The 20675-nt window shown below is 44.4% G+C and overlaps 1 protein-coding gene across 1 annotated transcript in view; it reads right to left on the reverse strand.

Moving 5' to 3' along the window:
- chd7 (chromodomain helicase DNA binding protein 7) overlaps nucleotides 1–20675 on the reverse strand; it is a 52387-nt gene that overhangs the window by 14783 nt on the left and 16929 nt on the right. The window contains exons 2-20 of the mRNA XM_057333206.1: nucleotides 16869–18863; nucleotides 12017–12435; nucleotides 6515–6650; nucleotides 6263–6382; nucleotides 6067–6132; nucleotides 5221–5276; nucleotides 4664–4778; nucleotides 4031–4114; nucleotides 3712–3849; nucleotides 3464–3585; nucleotides 3064–3307; nucleotides 2720–2896; nucleotides 2352–2495; nucleotides 1958–2252; nucleotides 1575–1785; nucleotides 1188–1383; nucleotides 861–1028; nucleotides 424–603; nucleotides 109–219 (exon numbers count right to left, since the gene is read on the reverse strand). Coding sequence (XP_057189189.1) covers nucleotides 109–219; nucleotides 424–603; nucleotides 861–1028; nucleotides 1188–1383; nucleotides 1575–1785; nucleotides 1958–2252; nucleotides 2352–2495; nucleotides 2720–2896; nucleotides 3064–3307; nucleotides 3464–3585; nucleotides 3712–3849; nucleotides 4031–4114; nucleotides 4664–4778; nucleotides 5221–5276; nucleotides 6067–6132; nucleotides 6263–6382; nucleotides 6515–6650; nucleotides 12017–12435; nucleotides 16869–18698 — 4812 coding nt within the window. The 5' untranslated portion in view covers nucleotides 18699–18863. The remainder of the gene's footprint in view (nucleotides 1–108; nucleotides 220–423; nucleotides 604–860; nucleotides 1029–1187; nucleotides 1384–1574; nucleotides 1786–1957; nucleotides 2253–2351; nucleotides 2496–2719; nucleotides 2897–3063; nucleotides 3308–3463; nucleotides 3586–3711; nucleotides 3850–4030; nucleotides 4115–4663; nucleotides 4779–5220; nucleotides 5277–6066; nucleotides 6133–6262; nucleotides 6383–6514; nucleotides 6651–12016; nucleotides 12436–16868; nucleotides 18864–20675) is intronic.

Raw genomic sequence — 20675 nt, forward strand, 5'->3', positions numbered from 1 at the left:
AAGCCATCCAAATGAGAAAAAGGTGCTACAGATGTACAGAAACTACATCTTCTGTGAGGCATTTCACAGCACAAGAGAACCGCTTTTCTCCATAAAAATCTATCTTACCCTGCCATGGAGCACATCTAAGTCCAGCTCTGCCTTCTTTGCCCATTTCTGCCAGAAATCTGGGTCCTCCAGAGAAATGTCTGTTCTGTTCCCAGAGGACACAAAACTTGCCTGGTAGGGAAAAAAAGAGAAGAAAATTAATTGAGATCGGACACATTTTACCCTTTAGGTAACACTATTTTAAGGACATGATGAAATGGGTACCGAGCACATATGTAGGCAATTGTGTAATGCTGATGCTTTGGTTTGTCAATATAATGTGTTACATAAGCGTTTCAGTCATAGTATTGAAATAAAGATGCTACAGTTTATCACCTTTGCAAATGTTGAGCCTTTGCCCTCTGATTCAATGGTAATAGTCTGTGTACGTCTCTGCAAAATCTGGTCAATGTCTTCTTCACAGAATTTGGATCCCTCATCCTCCTCATCCATTAAAGCTCCATACGCTCCTTTCCGCAGGAGGTCCTCAATTTCCTTTTTAGAGAGCTGCTGAACCTAAAAAAACCAAAAAAACAAAACAAATTGCCTTTACTTAAACAAGGTATCAAAAAACTTACTGTTTTCATCTAGGGAATTTTTTGTGAAGTGGACATTTAGGCAGACGGTAAAAAGGAAAAATAAGTCTCAGTGCTCAGGAATTAGTGGTCCATCCACTGACTGCCTACATGTGGAAAGTATGTTTGATTAATGAACCATCTGGACTACTGTTAAAGTGAAACTCAAAAAATGGTGGCGCTGTGTGCAGTTCATACCCCGTTGGCGGCGTTCTCCCTCCCACTCATGGACTGAAGTACAGCCTTGTCCAGTCCCAGCTTCAGACTGGCCTTGTCAAACATCTCCCTTTCGTAAGAGTTTCTGGTGATGAGGCGGTAAATCTTCACAGCCTTGCTCTGTCCGATCCTGTGGCATCGAGCTTGTGCCTGAAGGCAACAGCACAAAATGATCACGCACACATTTAGAAAAAACTGCTATGGTTGCATAATGTGATAGCTGCATTCCATCTAGTAACTCAGCTGGAAGTGCTCTATTATAAGCTTTGTGAACGTTCAGAAATTTCATAGCTAGGAAACCAAGCTTACCTGCAAGTCATTCTGAGGGTTCCAGTCAGAGTCAAATATGATGCAAGTATCAGCTGCAGTTAAGTTAATACCGAGGCCTCCGGCCCTGGTGCACAGCAGGAAGACAAAACGGTCCGAGTCTGGCCGTGAGAAGCGGTCAATAGCTGCCTGTCGGAGATTTCCTCTAACTCTGCCATCTATACGCTCATATGGATACCTAGAATGTAAATCACAGAGCACACATTAGCCATGAAAAATCATCTACTAGTTGCATGCTTTCTATTAACCAACTACTACAGATGGGTAATAAAAACAACTCAACTTGCACACCAACAGACAAAATCAAAAATGCATTTAAAGGTAGATTTCTCAGATTTGTTGGCAGTGCTGTGGCCTCAGGCATCATACCGTCTCTGGATGAGGTAGTCCTCCAGGATGTCCAGACAGCGCACCATCTGGGAAAAGATGAGCACACGGTGACCCCCAGCCTTCAGTTTGGGGAGCAGCTTGTCGATCAGCACCAGTTTTCCTGCAGCCTGGACCATGGCCTGGAGGTGGAAGTCTGGGTGGTCGGTGGGATGACTGTCTCTAAACTCCTCCATTATCTTCTCCTCAGCACCTACAGAAAAACCACAATGAAATTTCAGTTTAGTCATTGCTAAACTTAGTGTAAAGATTACACTAAAATGGGTCATTTTAAGTCTGTCAATTTAAGAAAAATAAAGGTTTTAATCACAAACAAGCAAAATCCGATTTTTTATTTCTTAAAGATTGATTAGATTTTTGCTCACCGTTGATGAGGTAGGGGTGATTACAGCACTTTCTCAGCTCCATCATTGTGTTCAGCAGGTTGGGAACATTAGATGATCCTCCTCCTCCTCCTCCGCCGCCACCACCACCTCCTCCTCCTCCACTCTTGGATAGGAAAGCGAAGTTCTTCTCCAAGATTGCACGGTAGTATTTCTTCTGCACATTGGTCAGTTCCACCTCAATGATGGTTTCCTGTTTTGGTGCAAGATTTTTCTCGACATCCTCCTTCAGTCGGCGCAGCATCATGGGTTTCAGAATGCCCTGTAGCTTTTGCACCTAAAACCAAAAAGTCCATTAGAGAGAATCCATCTAGGCAGGTCTGAAGAGCTTTACACACAGTGCGCAATAAGTCAAGGGAAAAAAGATATTCTGTACCTGTTCTTCTGTTTTGAGATCTCCAAACTCCTGCATGAAGGTGATCTCTGAGGGAAACCTGTCTGGCTCCAGGAAATGAAGGAGACTGAAGAGCTCCTCCACTGTATTTTGCAGTGGGGTCCCAGTCAGCAGTACTTTGTGTTCCTGTGCAAGAATCCACAATTAGGTGATATTTTAGAACGAACCCATCAAAAGGGTTCAGACGTTAATATTTTAGACAACTAAAATGAATATTTGCTAAATTCCACAGGCAGAGTCATATTCATATTAGCACAACTATGTATACAATATGAAAGTATCTAACAGATGTGAGCACAGACTAACAGCAGGTTAGTTTCAAATTGTGCTGTATAAGTAGAGGCACCAACCATGTCCATCATCTTAAGGCCCTCAAGCAGCTTGCAGTTCCTGTTCTTGAGTCTATGAGCCTCGTCAATGATCACACAGCGCCACGGCACGCTTCGTAACTCAGGGCAATCCGTTAAGATCATCTCAAAAGTGGTGATGACTGCATGAAATTTGTAAGCTCCCTTTATCACACGGCCCTGCAGAAAAAGATACGTTGCTTATGATGAAGGGCCCTTAAGAACACTGCTTAAAGTATAGAGTGCTTTATATTTGACATTCATGTACATTACCCCTAAAAACTCGCTGAAGAGTAGAGGTAATGTGATTTATACATACTCTAAATGATAAGAGAGAAAATGTTTACCTGTGAGTCCCTGTAGAACATCTCATAAGCCTGAATGGTCTTTCTGCTAGCCTGGCTACCATGATAGACCACTACGTTGAGCTCGGTCCATGTCCTGAACTCTCTCTCCCAGTTGGGAATGGTGGAAAGAGGAGCGATCACGAGGTAAGGACTGCAAATTCCCTTCAGGTATATCTCATATAGGAATGTGATGGACTGGATTGTTTTGCCAAGACCCATTTCATCAGCTAAAATACAGTTTCGTCTGAGAGCAAAAGAAAAGAGTATGAGGATAAGTACTGCACAAAATAAGAATGCTGTATTCCCTGCATAAAACACTGCGTTTAAACAGCATTACAAATGCTTTAGACCATGTATGAGTGCGTAGTGCAGCTGGACGGCTTGGTAATTGCATACATACGTGTTGTACCAGTTGAAGAGCAGCCAGTTGACTCCCTCCAGCTGGTATTCCCTGAGTGCATTGCTGTTTTTATATTCTCTGGAATTCTCGGATTTCTGCCAGTCGCTAGCGGGAGGTCGCTCCTGTTTCAAATAAAACAATTCCCGTTAGTGGTTTCCGTGCAACCGCAAGAACGTGGCCCTCTCCCCTCACTCGCTCAGCACTCAAAAGAGAAAATAAAGCGCACTAGGACAAGCGGCAGCTCTTACCACACGCTTTAGCTCTGGCTCACGCGCCATCACCCTCTCAAACTCTTCAATCTTCCCTTGGTCAATGTCAGCTTTTAGCTCCCATGTGCTGTCCTCGTAGGCCAAGGAACACCACTTCACCAGGTACAAAGTTACAAGCTGCAGAAACATGCATCAACAAGACAGAGTTCACACATTTTTCTGAATTCTCACGGGGTGGTCTGACTGACGTCTTTATAGCGGTAACCGTCTAATAAGAGCTTTAATCAAGGTAAATCTATGTTTTGAGACAGATGACTTGATGAACAAGTGAAGCAGATGGATGAGCGAGATGCTGTACCTCTCCATTTTCATCTGTGCTTTCAGACACATCCAGAACCCTGTCCACCTCCACATAATCTGGATTGAAGGGCTCATCATCCATCTGTCAATGAGAGCATGATTGATTGGTTAGATGAATGACTGCAAAACGATGGTTTCATTCCTGCTCGAGCCACCACCACTACAAGCCTTGCAATAAGAATCTACCTGGTGGAACATTTTCTAAGCTTTCTGATGTGGGTGGCATAAATCTCTCAGGGAAAACCCCACCAGGCTTGATTGATTGAAAACCCCCTTCAAAGCTAGCACAGAGTTCCAAACAAGAAATGAAAAAGACCTTAAGTGGCACACGTTTTAATGCAACTGCTTAAATTACCTAAAACTTGTGACCTTAACCGGGCGGTATGTGCACTGTCATGCTGGGAGATTGCATGCAACAGAGATAAGGGCTTCAAGCGAGGCATTTTATTGCCCTAGCATGGATGAGATTGTTCAGAAAGCCACCATAATACCAGCACAACACACCACTGTTGAGTATACATACTGCTGCCATTATCAGTTAGGGCCATAAAATGAGCGGGGGGGGGGAAATGAACGGAAAAAGAAAATACAAAATGGTGGATGACAAGGAAAATGGAGGATGGATGCTAACCTCGGTCAGAAAGTTATTGAAGACTTGTTTGGCTTTAAACCTCTTGATCTTCTGTTGAATTCGCTTGTCCTTCTCCAGCTCCTCGATGTCTGCCCAGCGACAGTGCAGGTATGAGCTGGGAAAACAACAAAAAAGGTGATTCCAGAGTGACATCCAAGACAAACCACTCACACTGTAACACTTAAAAACAAACAAAGAATTCTCTATGAATTGCATGTGTATTTAGTCTTGTTTGTGAACACAAAATGACCTCCCAAATAAACAGGTATTGACAGGACATGAATCCCTTTGCATTAGTAGTTTTAAACTTCCTCGTAAAGCTGAGAAAGGCTCATAGTTTAATGGTTCAGTAAGGTCACAGTACATAAGCAGCTGTATGTTTGCACTATTTGACATTTAAATCCCATTAATGTTTAACTTGTAAGAATACATGGTTGCCCACAAGATGCAACAGTGCTCCTCCAACAGGAGGAGGCACTTTATTTAACTTTTTAATATAATAATTTCAATTACTTCACATCATTACAAAATAAAAATGGCATTAGATGGATACTCACAAGCCTTTAAATTTGACAAAAAACTGTTCAACTTCCAACTCTTCACCAGAATCAAGCTGCAAAACAAAAACAAAGCAGGAACATTATTTGAAGTCCAAAATGTGCATATCTGTAACATGTTTGGAGCCAACAAATCACTAGTGCTCTTCCACCCAGACATCAGAAGTGTCAACTATTTCCTGTAACAAACAACTTTCGCAGCTCGACTGTAATGCCTCAGGACAAAAAAATCAGTATGACAACTAAAAGACCAGGAGTGAAAAAGAAAAGAGCAATCCACCTATTTTGTTTCTCTAGCTAGTAGTACGTTGTGCGGCTGAGTCATGAATCACTTCAGCTCCTCTACCACACACAGCCCCATTCACAGGGAGCTGACCCGGGGCCTGGCTTCCTGCCAAAACCACAGCGCTACGGCAGACGCCAAACCTACCATTTCCTCGGGCGGGAGCCCGTTTGCAGCTGTGCTACTAAGAGACGCGCGTGCACAGCGTATTATTTTTGGCTGCCGAGTTTAGGGAGCTTTGTTTTGTGGAGCCATTTCAAAGGAGTAACGTTGTAGAATCTGAGATTAATCACGCTGAGAGAAAGTTTATTCTTACACGGCCTCATCTCAAGACCTCGCATCAATTTTGCTCTGAACCGGACACGACTAGGGAGCGCTGCTGGCCTGCACTGGATTAATACTACTACTGTCAGTTGAAGACAATATTAGCCCACTCAGACGACAACTCGACAATCACAGGGTCTGAGGCAGGATTTGAGACAGATGTTAGGTGTAATCTGCCCTGGTCCACTTGAGAGCAGCGGTTACAGCTCGTGTGAGAGGATTTCTGCTGCTTCGCTCACCTCTTTCTTTCCCATGCGCATCCCCATGATCTTCTCCACCACAGGGCCCTCGGCATCCGGCATCTCCTACAACACAAAGGATAGAGTAAATGGGGGAACATCCATCATGCATAACCAACAGCATGTTACATCAGCTGTTTCCAGCTCAAGTCATGCATACACACAACACCCCAAAACAAGCTCTTATAATACTGACCTGCTGCTCTGAAGTAGTTGGAGACTTTGGTCCTGGAGAGTCATCATCATCATCTGAAATCTTGAACTCCAGGTCCTCGGTGTAGCGCTTCCTCTTCACTTGCCGACTGGATCGTCTTTTCTGTAGTAGACACACACAAACATACGTCAGAAAGTTGTGATTAAGTTGAACTGTGTTTCTCTTGAAGCATTCATGCTTCGCTTTGAGACAAGGAAGAACTGTTCTAGAAAGAGTAAAAACATTAATGTTCACCTGTATACCATCATCCTCCTCTTCCTCTGGTGAATGCGGAGGTGTCTTCTCCACATCGGAGGTGACTGAGGGCTCTCTCTTGCGCTTTGCATCTTTCTTGGTGCTGTTACTGGACTCAGAGTCAGATTTCTTAGCACTGTGGGTGACCAAAGAGATTTGGTCAGATTAGGCATCACACCCAAAAAAAACACAGTTTCTGGTTCCAATGTTACTGGTTGGTAGTAGGGCTGCTCGATTATGACAAAAATCATGATCACGATTATGTTGGCCAATACTGAGATCCCGATTATTTAACACGATTACTCATTAACTTTTAAAACAACATAGAAAAATGAAAACTTGGCTTTTAAACTGTGAATTCAACTGCAAAATAAATGTAAAGAAATAGCACAGCTGAAACACTGTAAAGGAAAAGGGTGCACTGTGGACTTATACCACAAGAAAAGAGAGGATCCTTGCAAAATGGAATGCAGCACAATAATCGTTTTGCCTCGATTATTTTGTTTTTGTAATTGTTGAAGGCCAAAATTGGCGATTACGATTAATTTTCGATTAATTGCACAGCCCTAGTTGGTAGTACTGCCAAACAGTATAATTCAATTCAAGTAGGGATGCACAATAAATTATCGGCCATATCGGTATCGGCCGATAAATAGTCATTTTTAATGTTACATTTTGTATAATAAAATTTAGGCAGATATATTATAGCCTATAAATCAAATCATTTCCTCTGGTTAAATTTATTCAGCTGCACGCTGCTCACAGTTACAATACAGTACAGTACTCTCTTTCTGTCGTGATCATTCACTTACTGCTATTAGCAAAACATTGTTGATGTACGAAGGTACAGTATGTAGATACAGTATGTAGGAATGTGTAAATTATAGGAACAAAAGCATATTGTTTGAATCAGACTGCTGTCTGAATGCTTTGTCTTGAGACCTGTTAGACATGTGACATTTTCAGGTTTCTCTGGAAGAGCATCTATAATTTGTTGTTATAAATCGTTAGCTAGTGTAAAGTAGGCTTGGTACATGATTTTCAGGGGGGAAAAAAGAGAACTAATGGTTACCTTGTTTTCTGCAGTGAATGTTTTCAAATTGAAGCTGTTGTTCACTTTTTGCCTTTTGTTTCAGTCTTAGGGAATTATATATTAATATTTAGATACTGTATATTCGCTAATATATCGGTGATCGGATTCCAATGTTAAATAATTATCAGTGATCGTTATCAGCCTAAATGTACATATCAGTGCATCCCTACATTCAAGAAGTGTGATCAAAAAGTAGCTTAGGGATTTGTATTTGTAATGTCAACTACACAATATAAAGTACATTTATGCAAAATCCTAAACTAGAATGATGAAAATTAACAGCGATTTGAGGCGTTAAACCTCAAGTTCTTTTTCTTGAACAAAACAAGGTACTCTTGAGAAAAGACTATAATGGTTACGCTCACATAAGGAATGTGAGAGTGGAGAGCAAGAACTAGTTAACTCCACTTCCAGTTCAGAGTCGCGCTCCCTCCCTGCCACAGATTACACAATGCCCTGGAGGCTCTCGCTCTCTCTCGCTCTGGGGCCCCCTCTCTTTTCACTCGCACGCCAAGAGCAATCAAATCGCCCTGGTAACCGGCGGTCACGTGACCCGCACCTGTTCCTCTGGCTGGACGCCACTGGCTAAAGCCATCTGCTTGCCTCAGTCAGAGTCTCTCTCTCCAACACTCCTCAAGCACCTGCAGCCGCACCGCTTGGTGGCTTTGGGTTTCATACTGTCACTGCTCGGCAAAAACAGCCAGAAAAACGGCGGCACGAACAAAAGGAGGAAAAAAGATCTATAAGGGCAGGATAAACACTCTCAGATGAGGAGGGGGTGACAGGCTTCTTTTCCATAGCTGACCTTTATGAATCACAGAAGGCAGAGAGCTGCAACGAAACACAGGCAAAACACATTCTGTAGCGGGCCGGGCCGAGCCGGGCCGCATGTGGCCTTTGAGATGAAGGGGCAGGGAAAGAGGGGCTAATTGGCATTAGTAGGGGAAGGACAAGGGCCGTGTTGCAGGTTTGTGTGAGCCGCTCCGCTCCAGTGCTGACACTCAGGAGGAGGAGAGAGGGCCGGGGGGTTAATGGGACACCTGCCGCCGCCAGTGAGATGACTCATCTTCAGCTGGACCCCCCCATGGTGCTCACTCTAACAGCAGCTGCTCACACACGCACACATACACACACGGCTGTTTACTCTCAACAGCTCTTTTGCAGTGTCGCACAGGCGCAAATGTAAACAAGAACGTGAAATTGCGGAACCAACATGCTACAACAGGTCTACAAAGGCAAATGGAACGTAATAGATCTCCGCGTCCTTCGAAACAAACAGGATAAGGCATAAGACAAAACATGAGGTTGCATATAAAAGATAGACAAGACATCCAAAAGACAGACCCAAACACACCCTTTTACAAAAAGAGTGCTATCAAGAACATCAAAGGCAGTGTGGGATCAAAATCGCGCTAAACTGTGCCTGAATTAACGGAGGGGAAATGCCAGCCTCGCCAAGAGTGCTGGACTGAGCTGAGAACGCATGGAAAGAGGACGTGTAGGTGAGTTGAGATATGTGAGAGAATGAACAAAGTTTGCCATGGAATGAGAAAGGGAGGGATAGAAAGACAGACTTAGCAGAAGGATTGAGATAAAAGGTGGAAAAGGACAACGTAGGCACGCAAGAGTGTGTGAAAGTGTTAGGGGCCAATCAAGGAAAAACAGCATGTGTTCGCATATGCGAAGGAAGAGAGTTGGGGAAGCAACGGCATCACACCTTGGGCTCTCAGAGCAAGGTCACCCATGCTGCGGATCCACTCAATTACTCGCCATCACTGACAAGGCAGGTTTATTAGACCACTGCTGAGAGCTGCAGATGCATGCATGCCACAACCAGACATGGACAAACGTGTAACTTTGACCCCCGTGTTTTACAGACCATCTCTAAAAACAATGCAACTGACATCTTAAAGGTGCACTAAAAAAAAGTAGTTTGTTTTCGAGTTATGATTATACCGAAACCATTCCGCATTGCTGTCTCTTAAGTAATGTGGCCTTATTAGTGCTGGTCATGTGATTGCAACATACCTCTACAAAGCAGCACAGCACCACGTTTAGGCCACGAATCTAAAAAAGGTTTTCTCAAGTGGTTACATTATCTTCAAATTACCTATAAGGACAATAATACTTTCCAAATCTTAAAAAAATCCCTCTGGCCACTGAGGAATTTAGCCATAAAGGTGCACTTTCAACCAACATTTAGGCTTCCTATAAAGTAATTTGAAAGCGGAGGTTCTTCCTTGTGCAGTTTGTGTGGGGGCTTGGTTCTTTGTTTTTAAATGCCTGATGCTTTGATGGAAGTGTGTAGCACCGGCGCTGTGCATCTACGCTCTTGCTTGTCCCCCAGTGGCTACGCATTCATCGTTCGGCACACTTCACAAATCTATTCACTGCACTGCCTCACTCTCTTCCTTTTGAGGCGGTGGCCTGTCTGATCACCAAAGCAGCAACACACAAGGCTTCACAGGAACTGAAAACTCCCAACCCCTGGTGGGCCAGGCTTGCCAGTCTTGGAAGGATAAAATAAACATGGAGGATAAAGTTGGATGCTTAGACTTTCCTTCTGTTATGCCATCAACCTCTCTGCACTTTGAGGTTCAATGTCACACAGAATACTTTTTTCACGCCAGAGCCTGAAGGGGAGACATGACGGAGTGTTTGTTTGAGGACAAATAAGCAAGCAGTGTGGTGTAAAGGTGCTGTAGAAAGACTTGCGAGCAAGTGAAGCGCTTTAAGTACACATTGCAGCACTTCCTATGCAACCACGACTGTTGTGGTTTTCATATTTGAGTGCACAGGATGTAGCTAAGATTATCTGCGAGAACGAGAGAAAGACTTCGACACGAGACCAATGAAAATCAAAGCGGCGGATGAAATGCTCACCGAATTAGATGGTCATACAGTCAGAAAACAACCTCACCGACTAAAATGGGGGCTTTGCTATAGTTGCTTGGGAACCCACCAATAAATTGAGGATGAGATGCATTTGCAATGCAAAGCAGTCTTCTGTTGGGGGAAAAGCGTCACATACAACGCAACACTAAGGAGGGATCCTTCAGAAGTGTTTGATGATTATGTGTGGAAAACAAACCTGGCCATGCAGACGCTCACATTTTACTCGGGGTGCGGCCTGAGAATCACTATTTATAGTTGTACTTTCTTTGCCAGCTAGGCACAGCAACAGAGATGAGGCAAAGACTTTAAAAGGTCCAACTTTGTTACCTCTATTCCATTTTCTTGATTAAAGTAAACAAGGAAAGTGATAGAACTGATAAGGCAAATATTTGAAAAATGACAATGGGGAAGGGACACGAATGACAAACTCCTATCAAAGGAATGACGTGCACCGCGGATTTAACTTGGTAGTCCACTTATTGAGAAATGAGGCCACACTGTTAAGAACCATCCACAGGGGCTCAACAACCCCCCACACATGCAGAACTGTAGCTGTAGGATCTGGTCAAATTCAGGCCGGCATGATTAATGAGACAGCATTGTGGACAAACTAGCATTAGGTGCCATTTTGAATGGTGATATCCCCCTCCCCTTTTCCTCTCACACACACACACACACACGCTTCCCCACCCCTCCCCCTTAAGATGACCTACTGCTCCGGCACTGTGCTGCAGATGCGCTGCTGAGTGCTTGAATAGGCCCGGCCCTTTTCCTCTGGATGAAAAGGACATGGCGGAGGAGCGTCGGGCATTTAGATTGGCGGGGGAGGAGGGGGAGGTTAAGGGGGTAGGCTGACATTCCTCAGCCGGCTCATGTTACCACCTCAGCAAGAGGAAAAATAGGCATGCAACCTTGTTGCTTTGCATTTTCAGGCTGGAAGCTTTTTTTGAGAAGTGGAGGGTTGGGGAAGGAGGGGCTGGAAAAAGGGAAGGGGCATTATTTGAAGTCAGCATAATGATAGGGATGTGTATTAAAAGGAGGGCCATATATAAAAGTAAGATGTTAAAGAGAGTGGCTGATAAACAACGCTGAAACTGAGTACAGTTATGACCAGAAGACTTTCATGTTAATGACAATTTGCAACCCTTCACAAGCATCAGCATCAACCTCAGGTAAGTAGGTGAGATTTCACAAGAAAGCCTATGATGTTTGTGGTTTAGTGTTACTAGCTCAAAGCAAAATAAAAAACAGTCCACAAAGCCTTTGTAAAGGGACAATATCATTAATGTATTGTGTTGAAGGTAATACAAATGAATACCAGCACCAGAACTGTTGAATTGACTGAACTGGGGAATGGCACTAGATGATACTAGACCTAGAAAACAACTGTTATAAATGCGCATTATGAAGGTCATGTGAATATCACTATGTTAATAAGCAAAATAGTTAGAAAAGTATAGAATACAAGAACACAATCTTTAAGAAAACGTAAACAGAAAGGTTTCAGCACATACCTGGGCTTTTTGGAGCTCTTAGGCTTTGGAGTGGCGGTCTTAACTTTTTTCTCCTTAGGTTCCTTGGGTTCTTTGGGTGTCTTGGGAGTCTTCTGAGTTTTAGGAGTCTTGGGTTCTTTTGGCTCCTTGGGCTCCTTCTCCTTTGGTTTTTTCTTGCTCTTCTTTTCAACGGCAGACTGATCCATGGCAGTCATAACACCATCTCCATCATTTACCAGAAACGATGCTCCTTCAGCTTCACCACTGATATCATTAACTTGCTGGCCCTCGCTTGACTTGGCTTTCTTCTTTTTCTTTTTTTTTGGCTTGAGCTCACTCTCCATCTGCTCTATGTCACAGTTGGCTGGTTGGAGGTTCAGGCCTGAAGCAGGTGTCTTACTTGGTGTTACCATCTCCAAAGAAGTGTCTGATGGAGAATGCTGAGAATAGGAGAGAGAAAGATCGGTTAGTACCAAGTATAAAAACATTTGGAAAATATACCATTCATGATCACAAAGTAGAAACCCTTGCTCTTGATATCACTACTTCATTACACTTAGAGGTCGACCGATTGATCGGCCAGCCGATCTTTCGATTGTGCTGCAAACTAGGCCGTGCATCTGTGAGCAGCTAAGCGTTGTTGTGCAACACGCGATGCTACCTCTTACGGCATAACACTGTGATGTCCCCCTCTGCCTGTTAACTTTTTAACTACTTTGTAGTTGTAAAATTTAAAAAAATTGTAAGACTTAAATTCTTTTTATCCTTCGTTCTTAATCTAGCCTTGAATATTTCATTGATTAAAAATGATGCTACTTGAGAATCCTAGTAACTTTTTGGAACTCTATGGTTAGCGAGTCTTCAACCACATAGTTTAGGCTACATGTATGCACGGGTATGAAAACCTGGTGATGAGCCTGTCAGGCTAGAAAAAGGCTAAAAGCTAAATATAACTAAAAATGCAGTTATGAGCAGCAGGCTGTGTAATGACAGATTTTTATTTTTGTTTTAACTTAGATTATGACCACATGATTAATAGCAGTGTCTGCCAACAAACAAACAAAAAGCATGCTTCAGAACAGTTTGAGAAGGTGCTTAAAAGTTTTGAGCAATGTATTATTACTATGATTTAGACTGCTAGCTTGTACTCTGCAATAAACACTTACTCAATCTTTCTCAATCAAGTGCACTGATTTGAAAAGACATTTCTTCAATAAATATTCTGTATCACTTCTCATTACTTAATTAGATTTAATGATATGAAGGTGGAAAAAAGAAAATCGGTCAAACATATCGGCCATCAGCTGGCCTGATTTCTAAAAATCGGCATCGGCTAGAGAAAAACCTGTATCGGTCAACCTCTAATTACACTGATCCACTACACCCATCCATTACATAGCAAAAATAGCTTTAGAATAATTGGGGGGAAAATGAATGGAAGCATCTGCACAATTTAATATATTGATGCCCCTGCCGCTGTTGGGTGTGATTCCCAGTTCTTTTTCATCTCCTTGCAGTTGCAGTGTTATCTTCAATCCCATCTCCGTTCATGGCGAAGACAGAATGACAGGAAACATGCTGGCAGCTGTGTTAAGTGTCCAGCTTCCCAAAGTCCCAGCAGCAGATGGGAATGCGGCATTATGACACTAATAAATTATATCTATACCTTAAATTTGCTGACATCTAAAACTGAAACACAGGCATTTGTAATGCAATATGCCAGAAGTCTTCAAAGGCATAAATGACAAAAACAAAAGATTTGTTGTATGATAGCTGTTTTCTTGGCAAACAGGAACGGCACATTCTCTATGAATTATGTGTTGATTCTACTCTAGAATTTTCCTGCATACCATGCACTTTGCTTTAAAACAAAAGACTTTGTAAACCACATCATTGTGGTGACGAAATGCATATTTCCTGTAAACACACTATGAGAAAAATGGGTGCACTGTGTATGCCGAACAGTGGCAAGGTCACAGAAAATATCCAACACCCAATGCATCGGTGGTCATTAGAGCAGCTGGAAGCGCCGAGTGTTCTGCTGCTGCTTTAACGGATAAATGTCTCTCCTCTTGCCAAGTCTCCCCAATAATCAATTGCATGAATGACAATAGGCCCACCACACGCGCTCTCTGCATTTCTAATTTGACAGCAGCAGTCCAGAATACAATATGTTCAATATAGGATTTCATCTCTCGGAGGGGGAGACTGGCGTGTCAGTTAATCTAGCAGGCAAAGTGCTCACTCGGAGAGCTAAATACTCCCTGAAGGAGCACTGCGCCTCTGCTCAGCACGGCAGGCTTTTTGCAGGGCCAACCCATGAGTTAACACCCAATTCATCTGATGAAAAGCTGACTCCAAACACAGAGCCAAACCTGAGCTAAAGTTTATCATCAAGAGTCATTGCTCACGAAGTTCCGCATGCTTCCATTTCTAGACCAAATCTAAATGAACTACAAATCTACAGTGCTGAAACATAGTAAGCTACTTACTATTTGCAACTATAAACAAACTCCTAGAAAATAGACATGCTTAAGCAAGGAATGCCAAAATGAAATAAAATGTGTAAAATGTCTTCATAATGCTTAGGGTCTGTAATAACCTACAACACTAAAATGATGCCACATTAATACTTAACACAAATCTTAACAGTACTTAAACTGCCCAACACAGAGACCAGAAAACGTATATATCTGCCAATTTAACCGTTCTGTGTTGCAATTTCCTTTTACGACACTGCTTGCGCAAATTACGCATAACATGCTTTGTATATTTAGGAAGTGCCACATTGCTCGTGCTTGACCCTGAGTGAGAGAGACACCGCTAAGATGGCAAGCAGCCGCTGTCAGCAGAGTCTCAGGAGGCAAGCAGCTTGTACCAACTGCTAAATGGGAAATAAAGGAATCATAAACATGGCTGTCCACTTTCCACATGCAGCACGACTGGATTTTAGCCACGACCAAACATTGCATGCATTCCAAAATCTGCACTTAGTGCACTTTTTAGATTTCAAAGAAGAGTGTAATGCTGTGAACACTTGCGCATGGTACCAGTTTGACTACAGCGGCTGGAGCCACAATGAAGAGTCTGTTCCCTCAGATGAAGAAATGGTCTACTTGAAACGCAACACTCATTTTGTTCTCATCAAATCTCTTAATGCTATATATGTGACACATCTCTGTCATTTAATATTGAGCAAAAAAAAGGGTGAGGGCAGTACAGGTTCTGCCATTCCTGAGGATGGAGGCCTGGTGCACACTACATTTGATCTCTCAAGAAAGAATCAATGTGACTTATTTTATGCCAACTTGAACCAGCAGTAATTGCATGTTATCACTCCTCCGTTATAAATGTCAGAGAGTACTGTCTCTACTGGTCATGAATGCCAAGTGTCCCTGACCAAATATTTAACAGTCACTGTATTAAAGAGATAACCTAATATCAATAACTAAATGCTCAGCCTCAGCTGATCTAAATGAGAGTAATTAATGCTTGTGAAAAATATATTGCAATCAAATGTCTTTAGGCAACTCGTGATCCAGACACAGACAACATGTCTTATTAGCCCACAGTCACAGAGATCCACCGAAGCAGCACACACAACCTAAGTGCATGTGTTTCATCTAGGTCACAAGAGAGGTGGACAAATTAATGCTGACATCCTAAATGTCAACCACAAAACTTTCCATATCAGGGCACAATCAAAGAAACGCCATCGCTTGAGCATGAGCCACAGTTGCAGGCTGCTGTTTGAGAAAGAGACAAACGCCACCATAAAATGCGATGTGCTGGATATGCATGTTGGAATAACAGCCGCCATTGTGTGTGAACGGGTCACCAGAGAAAGAGGCTTTCAGAGCAAAACAAGCTAATGGCATCAGAAGCACGTGACGTTCACAGCTATTGAGAGCTGCTAACCTCTCTTCCCCACTGGCTCCCTCCTCCCCCCTCCCAACAGGACGCATCCTGCTGCACGCCATTAACTCACGCATGAGTCCTCCGAGACAGGCAAAGCAAAGAGATAGGGCAGAGAGAGAGAGAGAGAGAGAGAGAGAGAGAGCGAGGAGAGCGAGCGAGAGAGAGAGAGAGCGAGAGAGAGCGAGAGAGAGCGAGAGAGAGACAGGGAGAGAGCGAGAGAGAGACAGGGAGAGAGAGACAGGGAGAGAGAGACAGGGAGAGAGAGACAGGGAGAGAGAGAGGAGAGAGAGACAGGAGGGAAAGAGAAGAGAAGAGGAGAGAGAGAGAGGAGGAGAAGCAGGGAGAGAGAGGAGAGAGAGAGAGAGGAGAGAGAGAGAGAGAGAGAGAGAGACGGGAGAGAGGGAGAGAGGGGAGGAGACGAGGAGAGAGGAGAGAGAGAGAGAGAAGAGACGGAGAGAGAGAGAGAAGAGAGAGAGAGAGAGAGAGAGAGAGAGAGAGAGAGACAGGGAGGGACAGAGGGAGGGAGGGAGGGAGGGAGGGAGGGAGGGAGCGGAAGGAGTGCAGACGGGGGAGGAGAATGATGCTTACTGCAAGCAGGAAGGGAGCATTTCCCCTTCAGAGTGGAAAGGGGGAGGGGTTGGGGTTAGGAGATTAGCACTGTGGCGCCTGTGTCTTGGGGAGGGCCGGGATATGCAGTGAGGAGGAAACAAACAGCTGTAAAAATTCATTTCCCACACACTTGTTCACCCAAGGGCTAAAGGGATTTTTGTATACCTCAAGCACGCCACCCAAAAGTTTCTAAAAGTAACATTAACACACACCCACCCACACACACGCACACACACACGCACACACGCACACACACACGCACACACACACACGCACGCGCGCGCACACGCACACACGCACACACACACAGTTACAACAATAGTGGGTATACTTCTGACACAATCACCTGCATGTGAGGCACTTTCTGCATGGATGGAGGCGACTGGTGAGGAGGTGCCCATGCCTGCTGAGATGGAGGAGAGCTCTGGTGGTGTGCAGCCAGGTGTGTCTGTGATGGGGGAATTGTGGGAGGGGTGTGCACCTGCTGCTGCTGGAAAGGCAATGGGGGCGTCTGCAGCTGCTGTTGTTGGGCTTGTTGGGAGAGCAGCCTCTGGTCTTGTGGTGATTCTGTGTGGTTTGTACCAGGCCCTGCTGGAGGTCTTCCTTGAGCACTTGTGGCCCTATGATTGGGTGACAAAGCAGCATACATTTGGGCAGGTGGAGGATGTGGATGTTGCTGCGGGTGTGAGGGATGTGATGGCAGCTGCTGATGGGGATGCTGCTGTGCTGCATTCATTGGGCCAGATCCTCTCTGGGAATGAGCCATTGGGCCTTGAGATTGATGTGGCACACCGGGGTAGCCACCCACATCAGTTGCTAAACCGGCGCTGGGTGGGCGGGCCTGCTGGGGTGGAGGAGTACCCGCAGGGGTAGCCAAGTTTCTCATTGGTGACATAGAAGGTGGGGAAGCATACGATCCCTGAGATGGAGGTGGTAGATGCTGTTGCTGCAGCTTTTGTTGAGCTGTAGCCTGGTTCTGAGTTGGATGCATAGGCTGGGCATTGATTTGGTTCACATGAATGGGCTGCTGGTGCATTGGTCCCTGTTGGGGCCCAGGTGTTTGATAGCGCTGGGGCCCTGTTTGGGCAGGGTAGCGCTGCACCTGGGACACGGGCGCATTAGGGTTACTGTTGCTGCTGGTGGTAAGGCTCAAATTGGGACTCATCCCTGAAGTGTTGGCTAATCCCTGATTAAGGTTGCCGTACGAAGGATAGGGAGGGTACTGCCCTGAGCTGTTTATGGTGTTGGAAGGGACTGGCTGGTTGTGCATGTTAAATCCCATATTTTGGAGGGGTCTCCCGCCCATGACTTGCTGCTGCTGTTGTTGTTGCTGCCGTGAGGGGCTTTGTGGAAATTGTGGGTTATGACCAGCCACAGACTCTGGATGAACCGGGCCCTGGCCAGGTCTGTGGAGAAACTGCTGATTAGATTGCTGATGCTGTTGAGAAGGCTGTGCTGGGTGGCGCATGGCAGGTCCTGACATACTGGGATTCTGCGCGATGCCCACGTGACCAATGAAGTGACTGGCTTCCTGAGGGAGGCCTTGTGGAAAGTGGTTCATTCTTGGAGGTGTTTGTGTCTGGTTGTGCCCTTGCATGGCATATTCACCACGGCCAATAAAAGAGCCCATTTGGTGAGCATGGCCCTGTGGTCCAGCAGGCCCATGTTGATGGGAAGCAGGTTGTGGAGGTTGCTGCGGAAAAGGGGGTCGAGCTTGTTCGGGGACCGGTATCGCTTGAGAGCCCCATGCATTTCCAGCATCTGGGAATGACTGGCTATGTCCATCTCCTTGTGCACCTGGGTAGACATGATGGCCTCCAGCACCTCCAGCACCCGCTGGAGCACCATGGTAGCGGGAATGAGGTGATGACATGCCATTTACTGGTCCATTTCCCATCATCCGGTTTCCCTGCTGGTCCATTGGATGCATCTTGGGCTGTTCGTACTGATTGAAGTGGTCAAAATGGTGGCCAAGCTTGGCCTGTCCAGGGACAGCAGGAGAGGAGAGGTGAAGAGAAGAGGAGAGCTGCCCATAACCTTGGTGCTCATGGGGCATCTGTTGACTCATGGGATTTGACTGACCTTGTGGGTAGCCACAGTCCCCCAGGCTCTCCAGCTCATCGGAGAACAGATTCCCGTCATCCCCGAAAAGGCTCATTATGCCTGGGTCAGCCATGGCTGCAGTGCTGCCAAGCTTCAGAAGCAGGACAGGGAATGTGTGCTCACACAGAGGTGGATGTCCTCAAAGCCGCTAATCCGCTAACTAATCTGCAGCATGTCACTCCATATTTCCTTAATTCTCTCAGAGAACGCAGCGTCAGGCAAAGTCAGGTTACAGGACCTGGAGAGGAAGGGAGAGAGGAAGCATTAACACAAATAGCTCTAGGTGAGAACAAGCCTCTTTCATTTTGTTCACTTTAACCATGCTTTATTAAATGTTCAGTCAGTGAGTCATAGCTGTTGAGACGTACACAACAGCAGTTGAAGGGTGGTGAGACTGAGGATCTTTTCTTCAGTTAAATCAGTTGTGACTCTCAAAACTGACTCTTTGCCAACCTTTGATCCCAACCCCCACCCCCTGTTCCTTCTGCTTCCAAACAAAAGGGCCAACACACACAGCCACCAAGCCTAAATTCATTCATTCTTTACAATTCGTTGATGGTGGAGAAAGAACAAAGGATTTTGGAGAGGCAGCAGCAGAAGCAGTGGTAGTTAAACAACAGCAGCTGCCAGACCAGGCAGGCAGATGTAAGAACACAATCAGGCAGCCCACCTGCTAAGGCTAAGTCTTAAAACTAACCCTGTTGTTGCCTGTGTGCAGCTTTCTGTATCTGTGAATGTGTTACTAGAGGACTTTAAAAGACTGAAGGTATATACTCTTGGGAATTTTGTGAGCTCAATCTGCTCATCCCCTATGCAGGTTAATCAGATGAGCAAGGGGAATTATGCAGATGTGAGGTAAACCAGGCAGGGGAGGGGGGAAATGGGTGCCTGCAAAGAGACTGCACGGCCTAGTCAACCACATCTACCTCTGTGCGATTATATGAGTAAGTTAGTGTGTGTGTGTGTGTGTGTGTGTGTGTGTGTGTGTGTGTTGGGGGGGTGAGAAGGGGTGGGTGAGGAATGTGTCGCCTCAACTTCAACTACCCCACCCCATGCTCCTCCCTTTCTGCTCCTCTTCTACCCATCCCCCAAATTTTCCTCTTTATTGAGGTCTCTTCTTATGGCTGTTAAGACTATTCTGAAGAAAATCTACACTGACCAGCCTAATCTGAGGATCAAAGAGTTACAGTTGAAAACAAGCTTCGGCATGCTTTGGTTTAACCATTTAAAATATTCAGCACCACATGTTCTGCTGGATAAAAAAATATTCATAAAGTACAACAAATTTGTCACTGCAAAAACATTTTTCAAGCATAAATAAGAGAAATAAAAGAATGAGTACAACTAGATAACAGTGGTCATGCAACATGACAGTAGGTGTCAAGACTTCCTGTAAGGCAATATTGCTGCACAGAGTCACCCTGATACAAACCACATAGCAAACAAACATTTCACACTTACACAACCCTACCAAAACCAACAGGCCTTCTTTCCACTTATTACCATATCACTCAGTACAAAACATCTCAACTAGAACAGCAAAAGATGATTTAGTGGTGGACTTGAACTTTACTTTTTTAGCCTCTACCTGGGCCCAGGGCTGTCACGATTATGAAATTTGATTGACAATTAATTGTCTAATAACTCATTGCGATTATGGCGATTAATTGTCTGTTTTATGGCTTTGACGATTATGACGATTAATTGTCTGTTTTTGAGCTTTGACATTTAATTCTCATGCATTTTTGATTCAGCGATTGAAACGACCATATTGTTCTGAATACAAGACTTTATTGGAAATACATAGGAAAAAATTGGGTCATCATATATTTAAGGTTTAGGCTTTTACCTGTCAATAATACAACAGCCAAATACTTGTAAATGAAGTAAATTGATCAGGAGTGAATTGAAGCCACCATTAAAATACTATCAGTCATAGAAAAGCTTCTAGTCTGTTTTTTTCTCAATTGCAAGACTACAATAAAATTTAACTTGTGTGTTAGTGAAATTTTGGTAGACTGGTTTTGGTTTTCACACTTAGATTTGCTTA

This window comes from Triplophysa rosa, linkage group LG5 (assembly GCF_024868665.1).
Source record: "Triplophysa rosa linkage group LG5, Trosa_1v2, whole genome shotgun sequence".
NCBI classification, from domain to species: Eukaryota; Metazoa; Chordata; class Actinopteri; order Cypriniformes; family Nemacheilidae; genus Triplophysa; species Triplophysa rosa.